The 18,594-nt window shown below is 46.2% G+C and overlaps 1 protein-coding gene across 1 annotated transcript in view; it reads left to right on the top strand.

Moving 5' to 3' along the window:
* Positions 1-7,289: 7,289 nt before the first annotated feature.
* The window catches only part of Fam227a (family with sequence similarity 227 member A), a 38,295-nt gene continuing 26,990 nt past the window's right edge, over positions 7,290-18,594 (top strand). The window contains exons 1-7 of the mRNA XM_028789983.1: positions 7,290-7,425; positions 8,609-8,703; positions 13,383-13,452; positions 14,004-14,083; positions 15,106-15,252; positions 17,365-17,466; positions 17,998-18,102. Coding sequence (XP_028645816.1) covers positions 7,302-7,425; positions 8,609-8,703; positions 13,383-13,452; positions 14,004-14,083; positions 15,106-15,252; positions 17,365-17,466; positions 17,998-18,102 — 723 coding nt within the window. The 5' untranslated portion in view covers positions 7,290-7,301. The remainder of the gene's footprint in view (positions 7,426-8,608; positions 8,704-13,382; positions 13,453-14,003; positions 14,084-15,105; positions 15,253-17,364; positions 17,467-17,997; positions 18,103-18,594) is intronic.

The raw sequence follows: 18,594 nt of genomic DNA, 5'->3' as shown, positions 1-18,594 counted from the left end.
GAGCGGTCTGTGTCTCCAAGCAGTTTTCCTCCACCGTTGCCACACAGCATTCGAAGAGAGAGTTCCACATCTAAATCAATCGTATCTAGCATAGCGATCACCGGTTCTACACAAACATAAAGCATCCCCGAAGCACCTTTCGAATTTCGAGAAAAGGTCTCACTGGGCACTCCTTATCTCATCCTCCTGCCTCAGCCTCTCAATGCTGGAATTACAGACATACACCCAGCCTGGCTTCAGCCCGCTACCCTTTTGTTTTGCCTTGTTTCTTTGAGATTTGAGACTGGGGCTCACTCTGTAGTTCTGGTCGGTCTCCCAATTTACACAAATCCTCGTGCTGGGATTAAAGGCTAGTGCTACCATACCCAGCCCTATGCTTTTACAAGTCAATTCAAAACAGATTAAATTAACTTGACTATTATCGCATTGGTTTGTCCAAAATATGATTAAACAAATAGTTTTAATTTTACCATGTGTTGGTTTTTAATTTTAAAAGAAATTTTACCTTCTTCAGTCACACCAACCAAATTTAAGAATTTTGTTTTTGTGTGTGGCTGGGATCGTCCAAGGAGCTTCCCAAGGATTTGAGGAATCCTGGAGCTAACTCTCCAGGCTTGTTGCCCTCTCTCTGGGTGGTATTTCTTCTCTCCTTCAGCCAGTCAACTCCTGCTCTTCTGTCAGCACCTTGACTTCTGTAACTAGGTCAAAACAAACTGTTGCAGCACTCCAGAGGCAGAGGCAGGAGGATCTCTGTGAGTTGGAGGCCACCTTTGTCTACATAGCAAGTGCCAGGCCAGCCACGACTATATGATAAGATGCTGACTCAAAAAAAAAAAAACTAAACAAAAAACCCCCAAAACAAAACAAAACAAACAAAAAACAAAAGAACCCAAAAAACCAAAGAAACAAAAAACCCAAAAACCAAAAACTCAAAAACCCCAAAACCAAAACAAAAAAACAACCACACTGTCATCTCATATCCCTATGCACTTTCTTTGGAAGCAGTAGTGAGTTATAATTCATCATTATATGCATAATTTTTATGAATTATACTTTATAATTATGTACTTATTTTAACTTTACAAGTCTACCCCAATAGCCCCTGTAGGGCTATGGATCCAGTCTGGCTCAGTTTGCCATTCTGTGCCCAGTTGGAGAATACTTCCTGGTCAGTGGGAAGTCCTCAGTAAATAGTCATTGAGTCTGTTGACAGTGAACAGAGATCCAACACGCAGAGGTCTGCGTTCTGCACGCTATCAAATGCTAACTATGAGTGGGGAATAGTCAATCCCAGCTGCCAGAATGCCCTGAGGGGAAAGGTTCCTCAGCTCCCACTCATCCACCCCCAGCACCTGGCACAGTGCTTGCCATAGCGGCTTTCAATGAAGCTTGCTTTCCCTCCTCTGCAGGCAACAGCAGTAGAAAACTTACTGGGCTCCAGAGCACACATATCCTTAAATGGTATGAGGGAGAATTCAGCCCGGAGCAATGTGTATATTTTAAACATTCCTCTTTAGAAACTACTCAGTTCTCACATTAGGTGTGAGTAATCTCATTAGGCTAAAGCTAGAAGCTTCCTGACAGAGTCATCAGAGCCTAGCTTCCCAGAGAACATAGTGTAATTTTCCAGCCATTCTGGGGAATGGGTAGGAGGACGATGAGAAGTCCTGAGATGCACCCGCTTCTTCTCACCTCCCCCTGCTTGGCCTGTGAGGCAATTGACTAGGAACAGAGAGCAAGAAATGATACTGACCTGGGGTGGTACCCCCCAAATCCACATAAATAAAGTTAGTCTTGGTGGTGTGCACTTGTATCAGAACGTGGTCCAGGAACGGAATTGTGTGAGGACAATTCTGAATGCTGTGATAACACTCCAAGAAAACGAGAATGGTTTGGTTGCATTAGACTCTAGTCTCCCTCATTTGTCCGCCCCATCCTCCCAGGCCCCACCACCTCTAGAGCGGTGACACTCCTGTAAGCCTGGTCATAGGAGGCGCTGGCAAGGAGATCCTGGGGCTTGTGGGTCATCTAGTCTCGTTGGTGAGCTTCAAGTATAGTGAGAAACCCTGGCTCACAAAACAAGGGAGAGAGCGGCCAAAGAAAGACATCCTGACATCACCCTCTGGCCATCACACTAGCCTGCATAGGCACATGGGCACATGTGCACACACACACACACTTAACACACACGCTCACACACTCAAATTACATGTGCTTTAAAATCCTGTTAAAAATGAGCTTCCCAGGGCTGGGGAAATGGCTCAGCGGTTAAGAGCACTGACTGCTCTTCCAGAGGTCCTGAGTTCAATTCTGAGCAACTACATGGTAGCTCACAACCATCTATAATGTAATCCGATGCCCTCTTCTGGTGTTACTCTCCTCTGAAGAGAGTAACAGTGTACTCACGTGAAATAAATAAATAAATCTTTAAAAAGCCCAACTTTAAAGAAAAAAAGAGGAAGAAGAATGAGCTTCCTGCGTTCTGTCCAAGAAAAGGTACTGGGAAGGAGCCTGATACCTGCAGTACTCAGGATTTTCCCAGCTGGCCTCCTGCCAGGCTCCCTCTTAAAGACCTCTGGAACAGCCAGGGGGGAAACTAGAGTCTCAATGAATAAGTGTATGTAAAAGAGGGAGTGGAAGAGTGGTAGTTTAAAATAGCCTTTTATTTATTTTTTTTTTAAAGAATTATTTATTTTATATACATGAGTACACTGTCACTGTCTTCAACACACCAGAAGAGGGCATTAGATTCCATTACAGATGGTTGTGAGCCACCATGTGGTTGCTGGGATTTGAACTCAGGACCTCTGGAAGAGCAGTCAGTGCTCTTAACAACTGAGTCATCTCTCCAGCCCCCTAAAATAGCCTTTTAAACATTTAAAAAATTATATGTATTTGTATGTATGTGAGCTTGTGAATGCAAGTCCAGAGGCCTCAGAGGCCAGAAAGTGTCAAAGCTCCTGGCTGGAGTAGCAAGAATTTATTTATTTATTTATTTATTTATTTATTTATTTATTTATTTTCGAGACAGAGTTTCTATGTGTACCCTGGCTGTCCTGGAACTCACTCTGTAGACCAGGCTGGCCTCGAACTCAGAAATCTGCCTGTCTCTGCCTCTCAAGTGCTGGGATTTAAGGCATGTGCCACCACCGCCCGGCCGTTGCAAGAATTTATGATCTGTCTGATATCAATACTGGGAATTGAACTTGTGTCCTCTATAAGATAAAGATGTGCTATTAACTGCTGAGACATCTCTCCAGACCCTCAAGTGCCCTTTCTTTTCTTTTTTTTTTTAAATATTTGATTTTTTTAAGGTTTATTTATTTATATGAGCACACTGAAGTCTAAAATAGCCTTTTATTTTTTATTTATTTTTTTAAAGAATTATTTATTTTATATACGTGAGTACACTGTCACTGTTTTCAACACACCAGAAGAGGGCTTCAGATCCCATTACAGATGGTTGTGAGCCAGCATGTGGTTGCTGGGAATTGAACTCAGGACCTCTGGAAGAGCAATCAGTGCTCTTAACTTCTGAGACATCTCTCCAGCCCTCAACTGGCCTTTCTAATGATTTAGTAATGACAGAAATGGATCCAAAATAGTTATTTAAGTGATTTTTCTACCAAAGCAATTGAAGACTCTTCATATCAGCTCTGGAAGCACAGCTGAGCTGGGATTGGGGCACAGGCGACACATAGAACACCAAAGAGAAGGGGATTTGTTCTGGAATCATCTCTCTCCTTGACCCACTCTCTTTTCTACTTCATGACTCTACTTTGAAGACTGAAGAAACATAGTATACACTTAGGACGTTTATAACAACAAATTTGCCTTGAAAACTGTTATTTTGTAGAGAGGAAAATGTATTAAGTTTCTGATTAAAAAAAAAAAAAAAGACACCCCAGCAGGTGGTGGCACAGGCCTTTAATCCCAGCGCTAGGGAACCAGAGGCAGGCAGACCTGTGAGTTCCAGGCCAGCCAGGGATAATAAACCCTGTTTCAAAAAAAAAAAAAAAAAAAAAAAAAAACAAGGGCTGGAGAGATGGCTGAGGTTAAGAGCACACTGACTGCTCTTCCAGAGGTCCCGTGTTCAATTCCCAGCAACCACATGGTAGCTCACAACCATCTGTAACGGGATTTGATGCCCTCTTCTGGTGTGTCTGAAGACAGCAACAGTGTACTCGCCTATATAAAATGAATACATCTTTAATAAAAACAACCAGCAACAAAAGATATATCCTTAGATTTTGAAAGTTAAGACAAATCTAAATGTATATCTACCTACCAGGTTTTCCAAAAGATTGATTTGATTTTTATTGGGGGGGGGGGCGGGGCATATACCCACATGCAGATGCAAGATGATGCCAGAAGAGGGCACCAAATCACTGGAGTTATAGGTTGATATGAATGGCCCAGCCTAGGTGCTAGGACCCGAACTCAGGTTCTCTATTAGAGCATCAAACACTCCTGACTCTGGGCCATCTTTCCAGACCTCTGCTGTTTTGTTTTGTTTTTTTAAATTACATTGATTTAGTCATTGTGTATTTAGAGTGTGTGCCACAGTGGAGGCCAGAGGACACCTTGTGGGTGTCTGTTCTCTCCTGTTCCATGTGGATCCTAGAAATCAAGCTCACCTGCCTTGAATGCTTTTTATTTTAATGCTCAAGGATAATTTTAAAAATTTAAATTTAAATTGTGTGTGTATATGTATCTATTTATACATGTTGAGTGCAGTATCTGCAGCGGCCAGAAGGGGGTGTCAGCTGCCCTGGAGCTGGATTTACAGGAGCCTGTGAGCCCCCTGACATGGATGCTTGGAACCAAATTCAGGTCATCTGTAAGAGTAGTAACCACTCTTATCCACAGACTCATCTCTGTAGTTCCTCTGCTAACTGCTTAATAGAAACAAATTAGTGTGGTAGGCTTTGATTATTTATTGATTTACTCTTGAGATGGGTTTCTGTTGCTGTCGTTGATTAATCTGCCCTAATCTCCCTGACATCGGCTGCTCAGGTTCCTTGCTGCCCACCCAAATGCTCTGGATTCTCAAATGAAAGACACACACACGTACCTAATCAGCCTCAATGGTTGGGCTAGTCTGAAACTTTCATGTTGTTAATACCTCCACTCCGATACTCTTATTACCTGTCAAAAAATCTATATTCCATCTTTGCTACCCCAGACCCAATGGTAAGGGGTGCTGGGGCCGCTCTTCCCCAGCTCTTACATGGCTGGTACTCTGTCTTTCATAAATCTCAAGCCTGCATCCTCTTCCTGTCTGGCATGGTGATTCTCAATCCTCCTTCTTCAGCACCCTTGCCTGTGAATCCTAAAGTCTTGTCTCTGTTTCCCTGCCCCAGCCATTGGCTGCTGGCAACTTTTACCAGTTAGGACCAGCTGGGGGCAGGGACCTTCAGCATCTCACCTGCTGGATTGTCATGTAATTTGGGAACCATACTGTAAGCATTAAACCAAATCCACAACAAGTCTCACTTTGTAGCTCTGACTGGCCCGGAACTCACCATATAGACCAGGCTGGCCTTGAACTCTTTCTGTCCCTGGAGTGCTGGGATTAAAAGGGTGCACCACCACGCATGACCATGTGGGGCAGTATACAGTGGGACGTGGCAGTGTATAGGTACCCAAGGAAGAAGATGCTGGTCTGTTTGCTCAGTAGCCTCTAACTCTCAGCCACTGGAGACTCAGTACCGACTCACACAATCATTATCAGTGACAACGTGACTATTCAGGTTATCATGGTGTTAAACTAATTCTACCAAAATTGGGTATGTGGGTTTTTTTCTTTCCTTTTTTGGGTACAGGTGTAAGATGTTGGGATATAGGAAATGTGCTGCTCTTACGACCTCGATAGTCAGGGTGGATTGTAAAATATGTATTTTGGGGGTTGGGGGTGTGGCTCAGTGGATGAGAACGATTACTGCTCTTGCAGAGGACCTCACCTCTTGCCCAGGCTCAGTCTGCCCCTTGGGCATCACCAGGCTCTCCCTGGCCAGTCCCCTTGATTCTCATCTTACTAATGAATTGCATCCCTGTATCACAGAACTCTGTCCCTGAGGAACTCAGAACCTATCCAGCAAATACCCTTCCTAGATTGTAAATAACCCAGGCTTTCCATTGCATATACTATATCTACATATACTAACATGATGTATATTATGTATTTAATGTTTAAATGATGTATATATTTTATGTACATTGGTGTTCTGCCTGCACGTATGTCTGTGTGAGGGTATCAGACCCCCTGGAACTAAAATTACATATAGTCGTGAGCTGCCATGTGGGTGCTGGGATTGAATCTGAATCCTTTGGAAGAGCACCAACCACTGAGCCATCTCATGGTTATATTTTTAAGTCACGCTGTTACCTAGGAAACTACATCTTTCACGTGGTGGCTCACAACCATCTGAAACTCCAGTTCTTAGGGTTCTAGTTCCTCCACAGGTACCAGGCACTTGAGTGCCTCACACACATATGTGCAAAAAACTACTCATATGTGTATGTAGAGAAAACCAACCAAACAAACCACACTGGCCAGGCAATGGTGGCAAGTGCCTTTGATGCAGCAGAGGCAGGCAGATCTCTGAGTTGGAGGCCATCAGGCCTGCACCAAGAGACCCTGTATCTGAAAAAACCAATCCAAACCAACCAACCAACCAATCAAACAAACAAACAAAAAAACCATACATGGCCACCAGTCACTGTAGTCCCAGCATTTGGGGGCAGGGACAGGTGGAACCTAGGGATTGTCTGGCCAGTCAGGCTAGCTAAAAGGGTTGAATAGGAAATCTCATCTCTGAAAACAATGTCAAAGGTTACAGAAGAAGCTCGCCAGTGCTGTTCTCCATACAAATCCCAGTACACTGTATATATATATATATATATATATATATATATATATATATATATATATATATTTAAAAAAAAATGTGAGCTACCAGAGGCAAAGATTACTGATTACAGCCCTCACTGACGTAAATGATGCAGTTAGGACAAGGCTGTTGAGGGGAAAGCTACCTTGGAAAACAGATAACTTAATATTTTGCATCAGTTTGGAAAAAAAAAAAGGACTTCCCAAACAACGGCCGTTCTTCCCACATGATTGTGTGTGGCCGCTCGCTCGGCGTCCAGATCAGCAGGCTGTTGTTTTTAAAGATGGTTTTCCGTCCTTTGTGCTTCCCAGCAGGCTGACTGGATAAAGAGCAAGATTGGAGCAGAAAGAGAGGAAACTTTTTGTCTGCCAGTTTACAAGAAATTGATCAGTGACATCTGCCAAGACGATGGAAATTATCAATGTCACTGCCTTACCAATGCTACCATTGGACGAGCGCCTGGTGGTCTCTGTCAATGCACGGACAGTACTGGAGAATGCCTTAAGGAAGCAGCTGGAGGACAACCCACCCCGTATCCTCCTAAAGCTGTCACCCACAGTCAGACCAAACACACCCAACTGGGGACACCAGCTATACCGAGTGTTTATAGTTTGTATCAGTCACCTGTGAGCCTACCCTACACACCGTGGTCATTTCCTCTGAGGACTTAAGTCCTTTCTACCCTCAAAAGAAATGTCATGTTTTGAAAGGTTGTTTGACTTGAGGTTTTATTGTTTTGTTTGGTTTGTTTATTTTTGAGACAAGATTTCTCTGTGTAGCCCTGGCTGTCCTGGAACTTGCTCCATAAACCAGGAACACCTCAAATTCAGAGATCCGCCTGCCTCTGCCTCCTGAGCGCTGGGATTAAGGGTGTGTGCCACCACTGCCTGACTGAGGTTTATTTTTTAAGCAGAAAGAGCTCAAAAGAAAGATGCCCAAGTTGTATCTGTTAAAAGAAGGAAAAAGTTTTGTTTTGGTTTTGGCTCTCTTTACTTCTCCTTCCAAGGAAATTAGGGCTGTATACATACTAGACAGCAACTAGGAAGCCAAGGGCTAGCCTTCTGACCCCAGACAGGTGAGCTCAACCCCCACATTCTTCTTTTCCTCTGCTGACCTCGCCTCCCCTCACCTGCTAGCCCCCCTCTGGAGGCTCAGTCTGCCCCTCTGGCACGTCACCCAGTGTCTGCCGACCACTGCTTTCTCCCTGGTCTCACCATCACTGATCCCCATCACCCCACTAAACTGTATCCCTGCATCACGGGTCCCATCTCAGAGTCCGTCCAGCCAGTAACCCTCTCAAGTTATAAATGAGCCCAGACCTTAAGCCATGCTCCCACCAGGCCGACAGCACCGTCGCTCTGCCTCTCACTGTGCACGTGTCCCTTCATACCCTTGTAAGACACCGTCTAATGTCATCCCGTCCCAGTCTGCAAAGGGCCTTTCTTTCTTGGCTCTCCTTCTAATGCCACACTCCATCTGGTCCTAGCTATGGCACGTGCCCCTCTTGGCACTTTTACTTCCCAAATGCTTTCCCCATGGTAAGAACAGGTGAGGGCGGTGAACAGGAGAGTGGACCTGTTTCTGAGACTCACAGAGGCCATGTCCTGGGAGATCCTGAGGCTAAGACCTGAAAAGCAAAAAGTCAAGAGGTAACAGACACGGTAGGACTGATCAGATCCACAGAGTCTGCCTGCCCCCTGGAGTTTCCTTAGCAGTCTGTCTCCTAGCGTGCATTATTGGCTCCATGAGCGAGGTGAACCAGAAGATTACTGAAGTAGATCTGGGCTCCAGCCTGGTGATCAGCACCTCGGTAAGTTGAAATAGATGCGGAGCTGAGGTAAGGAGTTGGAGACAAAGGGCCCTAGGGAAGGTAATAGAGGTTGTTGCCCTTCCGGTCTTGCATTTCTCCAAAACTGTGCATATTGGTACAGCTGGTAAAGTTTACCTTTGAAAAAATGACCACACTTTAAAAAAAAAAAGTATGTCTGTGCGTCTCTGAATGTCACATGTGTGTGGATGCTTTTGGAGGCCAGAAGAGGGTCCCCTGGAGCTGGAGTCATCCAGTGTGTAGGATGGGTACTGAACTCAGGTCCTGTGAAAGAATAGCAAGTGCTCTTAACTGCTGAGCTACCTCTCCAGCTCCAACAGGCTGCTGCTTATGAGGAGATTTAGGTTTGCAGCAAAACTATACCATATGCCCCACCCCCACCCCCACATATGTCTAACCTGTCCCGTTAGTCTCTGCACCTGAGGTACAATAAACAAAGCCAACCCTGAGAGTGTACATAGTTTGTGTGTGTGTGTGTGTGTGTGTGTGTGAGAGAGAGAGAGAGAGAGAGAGAGAGAGAAGAGAGTGCATGTGCACACATACAATGCATTATGCTGTGTATCTGCCTCTGCAGTGCCCCAGCTACTGCGCACCGGCCTTTGTCTCTCCTCCTAACCTCTGCCTGCCATTGGTCTGCTTGCTGTCCCTTCCACAGTATCACCCTGAAAAGAATGCCACGACCCTGAAATCATGCTGTGTCCATGATGGCTCTTCCTGGTAGTGGGTACTGAAGGTTCCTCCTTGGCTTTCCATGGATGGCCTCTTTTAGCATCTGCCAATGCTGCCGCCACCTGGATGTAGCACAGTTGTTGATCTGCTCCCCTCCTAGGGGCATCCTTGTTGCTCCCATGCTTTCTCAACTGAGAGGAAAGCCTCGCATCCCTGTGCAAGCTTTTGTGTCTCTGTGAGTTTTCAGCTCTTTAGAGTAAATACCAAGGAGCACAATTGTTGGATGGTATGGGAAGAGTGTTAGATTTGTAAGAATCTGTCTGAGCCTCGTCCAAGGTGTTGTTGTCCTGGAACAATAAGGATCTGAGTTTCCTCTGCTTGGATTCATTGCCAGCAGCAGCAGCTGGCAGTGGCCGTGTTCTGAACTCCGCTGTTCTGATAGGTGTGTGGTAGTGTCTCACATGTTGCTCTGGCAATGCAGGCTATGTGACTTTTTCATCACTTATTTATCATTTTTATTTCCTCTTCCTCCTCCTCCTCCTTCTCCTCCATTTGTTTTGTTTGTTTGTTTGTTTTTTGTCTTTTGTTTTTTTGTTGTTTGTTTGTTTTTGTTTTTTTTTTGAGACAGAGTTTCTTTGTGTAGCCCTGGCTGTCCAGAACTTTCTAGATTAGTCTGGCCTGGAGCACAGAGAATCTGCCTGACTTAGTCTTCTGAGTGCTGGGATTAGAGGTGTGTGTGTGTGTGTACCGACGTCACCTTGTTTTCTGCGTCTTTTTTGATGAGAGTGGGGTGGTACTCAGGGTTAACTGTCAACTTGATAGCACAGAGAATCACCTGGGAGACAGGCCTCTGTTGATGCCTTTGGGGAGTTGTTTAGATTATGCAATTGAGGTGGGACACCTTGTCCACTGTGGATGGCACCCGTATGCGGGGATCCCGCACACGCTGATAATGGAGCAGAATCCGGCATGCATTTAACCTGCTGTTAGCTGGCTGGGAGCACAGTAAGACTGCTGCTTCAGGCACCTGCTGCCCTGAGTCCTCTGTCATGGTGGGCTAGCCTCTTGAGCTGAAACAGACTGTTTCCCTCTTAACTCACTTTTGTTAAATTATCTTACCATGGGCCAGAGGGATGGCTCAGTGGTTAAGAGCACTGGCTGCTCTTCCAGAGGTCCTGAGTTCAATTCCCAACAACCACATGGTGGCTCACAACCATCTGTAATGGGATCCAATGTCTTCTTCTGTCCTTTTCTGTCTTGTTAAGAAATATAAGCAGGGTCATACTGTAAATGCTGTCTTATGGCCTGCTTTTGTTTTACTAATCTACTCTATTTTTCAAATAACTACCTCTCTTGTGGGCTTTTTTAGTCAGTACCATTGGCCTGCCCATTATTTTAGTGGTCACATAATATTCCAAAAGTTGTATGTAGCATAATCAATTTATTCTCTGATAAATTATCTCAGTGGTATTTGTTGTTGTTGTTTCGTTTGAGACAGGTTTTCTCAGTGTAGCCCTGGCTGTCCTGGAACTCATTCTGTAGAATATGCTGGCCTCAAACTCCCAGAGATCTGCCTGCCTCTGCCTCCTAAGTGCTGGCACTAAAGGCATGCCCCACCATCACCTGGCTTCACTGATATTTTAAAATATTTTTATTTATGTGTGTGTCTCTGTGAGTGTATGCTATGTATGTGCGAATGCCCAAGGAGGCCAAAAGAGGACTTTGAACCCTCTGGAGCTGGAGTTACAGGTAGTTGTCAGCTGCCTTATCTGGGCACTGGGATCCAAACTCAGTCCTCCAGAAGGGCTCTGAGCATCCTGCCTCTCCCTGGCATTTTTGAGCATAGTGAACATTTGAACACTTCTGTGCATGTGCCTTAGGGCTTGGTCTAGTTTGCTTCTTGTTGCTGTGATAAAACACTGGCCAAAAGGAAGTTGGGGAAAAAGGATTTCCTCTCACAGCTTACAGTCTCTTTGAGGGAAGCCAAGGCAGGAACTCATGGCAGCAACCTAGAGGCCTAGCCTGGAACTACTCACTGATTTCTTCATGGCCACTCAGCTGCCTGGCTACCTGGCTTCCTTCCTTCCTTCTAGATTTATTTTCTTTTATATGTATGGCTGTTTGCTTGTAAGTATGTATGTGTACTGTGTATGCCTGGTGCCTTCAGACTCCAGGAAAGGACATTGGAAGCCCTGGAACAGAGTTCTGGATGTGAGCCACCATGTAGGTTCGGGAATTGAACCTGGGTCCTCTGAAAGCGCAACAAGTTCTCTAAAGCACTGAGCCACCTCTCCAGCCCCTCAGTTTGCTTTCTTGAACAACCCAGGACGCCTGCCCAGGGGTGGCACTACACATATCAGTCATCAATCAAGAAAATGCCCCACAGACACACTCATGGGCAAACTGATGGAGACAGTTCCTAGGTTCCCTCTTCTCAGATGACTTTATTTGTGTCAAGCTGACAAAAACTTAATCACCAATGGGCTGGTGTCATATGTCTGCATCGTAGAACCCCAGAAGTAAATGTTTCAGTGGGATAAATAGAGTCAGATTGCTTTTTAAAAATAAGTCAAGTGTGTGCGTGTGTGCGTGTGTGCGTGTGTGCATGTGTGTGTGTCTACCATCTGGGTCCCAGGACTCAAACTAAGATCATCAGACTTGGTGGCAGTCACCTTTATATGGTGAGCCATCTTCCTGCCCCGTAGTAGTCTTGTCTTCTTTTTCTTTCTTTCTTCTTTCATTCCTTCCTCTCTCCCTAATCCCCCCTCCCCTCCCTCTCTCCCTCCCCCCTCCCCGTGTGTGCGTGTGTGCGTGTGTGCGCGTGTGTGTGTGTGCATGTGTGTGCATGTGTGTGTGTGTGTGTGTGTGCTTTAGGACAGGATTTCTCCGTGTCCTTACTCTTTTCATACAAGCGAGGCCATTTCTTGTGACTGTGGAGGGACCACAAGCCTCCGTCCCCAGCCCACCTCTGAGCTGGGATTGGAGTTGTGAATCGCAGTAGAGCACATAGACACACTCCGTGGAATGAGTCTGTACAAGAGCGTAATTGTGTGAGGAGGGTAGCGCTTGGTGTGTGAGCGTTCCAGTCAGACTGTCAGTCTAGAACTCCAGGGAGTTCTCTTGAGTTCCAACAAGAGGAAATGATCCTGATCTTCAACATCCTGGAAAAGGCTTGACAACAACCCGGCTGCCACAGGGCATCCGCAAGGTTGAGGCTGCCACAGGGCATCCGAAAGGTTGAGGCTGCCACAGGGCATCCGCAAGGTTGAGGCTACTCCAGGGCATCCGCAAGGTTGAGGCTACTCCAGGGCATCCGCAAGGTTGAGGCTGCCACAGGGCATCTGCAAGGTTGAGGCTACCCCAGGGCATCCGCAAGGATGAGATGCATTGTAATACATGCTTGACACAGCTGGGGCTTAACAGCAGAGCAGGGACAGTTGAGTGCACAGGACAGAAGTCTGCATAGCCCCTCATGTCCCTCATGTAAAGGCTTGAGTGTGAGGTCACTTCTGCCATCCCAGAATCCCTCCTGCTGAGAGATACAATGACCATCTGCATAGATGACTCTACCAAGCAGAGCGCTAGGCCCTTAGCTGACAAGCAGTACACTTTCTCTCTGGTCCTCCAAGCGACCTCGGAAGGTAGGCACTGTCATCACCTCCTTAGAGAGACTGCACATGTTTCCCTGTGGGCTGCAGCCAGAACCCTGCTCTGCATCCTTTGTCCCTCCCTAGTGGAGCCAGGAGGACAGCTTAGTGCAAGGGTGCTGGCATGAGACACGTATTGACAACACCTAGTGGGACCGTGCCAGTGACACAGATGGCCAAGGCCCTTACCACCTTGGGGAGAAGAGGGGTACTTAGCTACATACTTTGCCCCAGGCTTTCAGGTGCCAATAAGGAAACTGCTCCAGTCCCTGACCCCCGCCCTCTTCCCTGGTTATGTCAGTCTCTAATGCCTTATTTTTTTTCTTCTTCCTCTGGTTTTTGAAGGCAATTGAGGACTATGAGTTGGAGAAGAAGTCTTTAAGAGAGAAAACTCACGGCAGCCCAGGAGACAGAGGCAAAAATCTTTCCTCAGCCTAAAAACATGTTTTTGTGGAGTTTGCTTTTATTTTTAATTTTGTTTTGTTTGGGTTCTTTTTAGCTGTTTTTGTTTTGTGATGCTAGGCATGGATCCCACGGCCTTTCACACACCAAGCGCATGCTCTGTCACTGAAGTGGACCCCAGTGGGGTTTTTTTTTTCTTTCAGTTTTGGAAATAATGCAATTGAGTAGGAATCCAGAGTTCTACCTGAGGATGGGTTTTGTCCTCTTCTGCATTAGCCTTCCATCAGACTTGACAGTGGACAAGGAAGGAGGGAGGGACGGGATCACAGAGGGACAATCTGCTAGGTGGCTGATGGTGGCACCATCAGATGTATTTGATAAAGGGGACTACTGCTGGGGACAGGAACTTGTCTAGTACACAGCGTTTGGTCTTCCCTGCTGACTCTAACCAGATAGTCCAGGCCTGGCTTCTGCTGGTCATGTGGCAGCTCTCTCTAGTGGTCTTAGCTCCCAGTACCAGGTATGACCACAGCCTCTCACTTCTATCTTTTCCTCCATTCTCAGTCAAGAAACTGAAGGAAGAGCCACCGATATCCTGCCAAGGCTCAGAGCTCCGGAATCCCAGACTGATCCCCCCAAAAAGGGTAAGAGCCCAGCGTCATGTTGCTTTCCTGGTGGTCTCTACCATGTAAAAAAACGGGCTTTATCCCTCCTGGGGAAAGATTTGGTGCCTAGTTAGTGATTCATACGAAAGTGTAGGATTCACTCTTTCAACAATCTGGAAATATGTTAATTCTAAAATGGCTTATGTCACTCTTGAAACGGCAGAGCTGACCCCAGCCCCAGCAACAGGAGGGTTGTGTAACAGTAAGTTAGAGCTGAGATGTCTCCCTAGAGAATCAGAGCCCTCCTGTCTCACTGAGATGGTGCCACACAGCTCCATGTGCCTTCTACAGAGCAAGTTCCCATGTCACCACTCCACTCAGCAGCCAGGCTGGTTATGGTGATCTCTGCAGACACGCTGTCATGCAGTTGTGCCAGAAGCTGAGGTGACTGTCATTCAACGTGTCAGAGGAAAGACACTGCCTTCCACTCAGTTCTCTGACCTGAGGCCAGACCCCTCTACCAACAACACTTCCCATCTCAGCATTGTCCTTGTCAAGATTCACTACCACAGGCTGGGGTTGTGGCTCAAGGGAAGAGTGCTTGTTTAGCAGGCACAAAGCCCCAAGTTCTGTCTCCTGTCTCCAGCATTGCAAACATTTTAATTTACCCCCCCCCAAAGTTGGTTATTTATACTATCTAGATCACCTGTACCCAAAGCCTTAGGAAATAATGATCATTTTTTTAAAAATGTATTATATTTATTTTGTGTGTATGTATGCAGTGGGGGTGCCCGTGCCATGGCACACCTGGGGAGGTCTAAGGACAACTTGTAGAAGTCAGATCTCTGGTTCTGCCTTGTGAGTTCCAGGGCTTGAACCCAGGCCAGCAGACTTGGCAGCCGGCACCTGTGCTCACTGAACCTTCGTGATGACCCCTGTTTACATTACCCACTTTTTCCTCTCTATGAAACTGTCGCGCTGTCTCTATGTAGAAGAGGAAGGAGGTACCCTGTTGTTTTACACTGGCAAAATGATGGAGCGCATATGCCCTTGTTCTTTAGAAAACAGCCGATAAGAATCTGCTTGCAGAGCTACACAAACATCCCCCGTTTGATGAAATGAAGCCCAACAGACTACCCAATGGCGTGGACTTCTGTGACATGGTGGGCAATGTGATCCGGTCTGAGAAAAACCCCCTGAGTGGCAAGGTAAGGAAGAGGGAGCAGGCGGCAGGTCCTGCCTTGGGCCAGCTCTGCCCTGTGTGTGCATGCATGTGTGTGGTGGTCAGAGAACACTTTGTGAGAGCAAGGGGACTCAGTCATCAGTATTTTCAGAGTTGCTATTACCCATTGAGCCATCTTGCCAGCCCTGCCAGTGTGTTTGGATCATGTGTTCTATTAAAAAAGGTGGAACATGCACCTTCACAGACACATGTCTGTCTGTGGACTGTATGTTATTCTGTCAGCTGCTCCTTGGTGCTCCAGGAAGCCTGACTTCTGTTACTTTCCAGCCAAAACAACTATGGTTTGGGAGTGAAGTATTCCCAACAAGGCTCATGTGTTAAAGGTTTGTTCCCTAATGGAGTGTTCTGAGGTAGGGCTCTGGGGACATGACTGGCCATGAGGACTCTGCCTTCCCAATTTGATGCCATAACTGGGGGATTCTTCTGGTTGCTTTTCTCATTGCTGTGACAAAATGCTTGACAAAAACAACTTAAGGAAAGAAAGCTTTATTTTGGCTCATGGTTTCAGAGAGGCCAAGTGGATCTGTGTCTGTGGTGGTGGGAGGTGGTGGCTGCTTGTTTACATGGCAGTAGACAGGACACAGGGCAGAGTGGTAGCGGAATTAGGATTGGGCTAGGAACCTTGAGAGCTGTGGGTAGAGCTCCGGCAGGCAGAGGGATGGTGCCCACAGATTTGGACAAGAGGCACCACCAGAGGCAGGAGACAACTGTGCAGAGGTCTGCAGAGGGACGATGCTCCCAGTGCTCTGAAGTCATGTAGCTGGACCTCTTCATCTTTTGTGGATACATAATCTCTGTCCCCCCAAACAGTTCTGGTAGCTCATCAACAGTCACCCCTCCATTCCTGGAACTCTACTGTCAACTGTACTTACTGCTGCACCTGGATCTCCTCCCCGCAGCCATCTTCTGCCCCAGTCTGTGAGGTGGTGAACTGGGACTGGGGGACCACTTGAAAGAGAGAATGGGGGACAAGGGCACGCAAAGAACAACAGCCTGTCTGGAAGTCTGATCAAGCTGTCAAATTTTAATTTTTCCACACAGGGGTTATATACACATAGAAGCAGGATATGGGGAAGGGGATGACATAGGGTCTTCTTTGTTTCTGGAGAGTGCAGGTGTTCTCAGGAACAGGATACTGGCTGGGTGAAGAGTTCAAAGACGAAGCAGGGTGGAACAGGTTACTATGTACCTGTCCATAAGATCTATTATTCATTTGTTCTGACCTAGGCTAGTACTCTCCCACCAAAGCTACCTGTCCAAAAGATCTATGATTATTTGTTCTTATCTAGGCTGGTACTTTCCCACCAGGGCTACCTGTCTACATGATCTTTAGCTATCTGTTCTAGGGTTAGTGCTTTCCCACAGAGACCAAGACTTTGTATCAGTAGGCATGTATGGCTGACTTAGGCCTATGGCTGATTTAGGCCATTAAAGTATAAGCAAGGTCGCTCCCAACAACCTTCCTCCCCTTCTCCCCCGACCCCCATCCTGGCTCCTTCTTTCCTGCTGCCTGGTTGTGCTGAGTCAGTCCTTCCTGAGTGACATGAAGAGTGAAGTCGTATTACCTGGTGGTAGACACGCAGGCAGCATTCAGTAATATATTATATGTACATACACATGCATTATATATGATGGGGCAACACAAGCTAAATTTTCTGTTCCTCTGAACTTGTGAGTAATTGCTTTAATTTTTGACTTATATATGTTGTGTTCTGATTCAGTAGAATCTGAGGGCTCTGTCCTTTGCATTTGTGTAGTAGCCTTACAAGTTTGCAGCCGCTGCTGTCAGAGCTGAGAGGAGAGGAGGTAGCTGGGAGCCTCCACCCAGAGTTATGGGTTCCCAGAACTGGCTCTGTCACTTGCCATATTATTTTGGACAAGACCTTTCAGCTCTGTGGCCCTCCGTGTCCTTACTGTGGCACCTTAGTTTGTGATAATGACGTATGCTCAAAGATTCCAGCCAGGTTAAGAGAAAATGAAGTTCCAGTCATGGGTGATATGTGAGACCCTGTCTTGAACAACAGCAGTGGTAATAACAGTGTCCACAGTAATAACATAATTTTCCTTTCTTTTCAAGTCTTACTGTTCAGACAGAGAACTGGAGAAGTTTCTGTGTTCACCTTATCTCACCGCCATATGGCTGGATAGCTTTTGGTGGCTATTTCATGAAAGGTACCAGGTAAATGTGTATCTGTGTTTCTTCCCTTGCTTAACTTACTTTCCTATGGAACAAAGCCCTGGTTTGTTAACATGAGCAACAAGCCCCTCCAATCCCATGAGTCCCCTCTGTAGACTCAGCCTGTCATCTCCCTCCTCTGTCCCCTCTCATGTACCTGAACTTCAGATGTAACCCAATGCCCTGCAGCTCCCCTGTGCTTGGATAGACAGTGACTGTTAAGTAACAGGTCCAGGGCAGGGGTGAGAGGCCCCCAGCCCAGAGTTAGGCTTCCCTTCACTAACACTCCAGACATGCTTTGTAAATGTTGACAGCAGAGGATCAGCTTATTCCCCAAAACATATGAGGTCAGCACACTGTAGAATAAGATTTCTGGGGTGAAACAATACTTTGCCTGAGTTGCAGAGCCATGCCTGGTGTGGTGGTGCTTGCTCGAGGCCAGCCTAGGGTTATTTGGTGAGGCCATGTCCGGTGAAACAGCAGGGGAGCTGCAGCAGGGATATAGTGATTCTCTGCTTGTCTCTCACCCAACAGCCAGACAAGGAGATCCAGAAAAGGCTGTTCGACCGAATAGCCCGAAATTATGCCTCCCTGTTGTTCAAAATGTGTCGGTCCCATTATGAAGAGGCACTCTTAAAGGTGAGTGTCACACACTGCTTAGAAAACATCATTACTGGCAAGAGAACGCCCCAAACAGGCCTTTCATAAAGGAGAAATAAGTACTTGGACCCTGGCTTAAAATTTAGTCATTGCAAAGAAATATGGCTGAGTCCTATACTCACAGGGACAATGAGTGGTGGAAAAAAAGCAAGTTGTTGGACTCAATGTTTTAAAACTGTATATATAGCAATCACATACTTTGTAACAATTCTGTTCATAATAGACCAGTTTCTACCAGTGGCCCCCTGAGGTTGTATCACATAGAGGTGACAAGCCATTAGAGTCCATATAAATACAGTCGGGGATGTTCACATGTTAATGACGTCATGTATTGATCCAGTTCTCAACATATCCTCACAGTTAGGAGACAACACTATTAGATACACAAGCCCACATGCACACCCAGGAATAAAAGAAAGTCTGGGAAATATTTGCGGACTTCTTAGCAGTGGAGTTTTCTCTGAGGAGTGA

The sequence above is a fragment of the Grammomys surdaster genome, unplaced genomic scaffold (genome assembly GCF_004785775.1).
Source record: "Grammomys surdaster isolate TR1022 unplaced genomic scaffold, NIH_TR_1.0 125852, whole genome shotgun sequence".
In the NCBI taxonomy this organism is placed as follows: Eukaryota; Metazoa; Chordata; class Mammalia; order Rodentia; family Muridae; genus Grammomys; species Grammomys surdaster.
The sequence above is the reverse complement of the archived record's forward strand: the minus strand, read 5'-3'. Positions and strand labels throughout refer to the sequence as shown.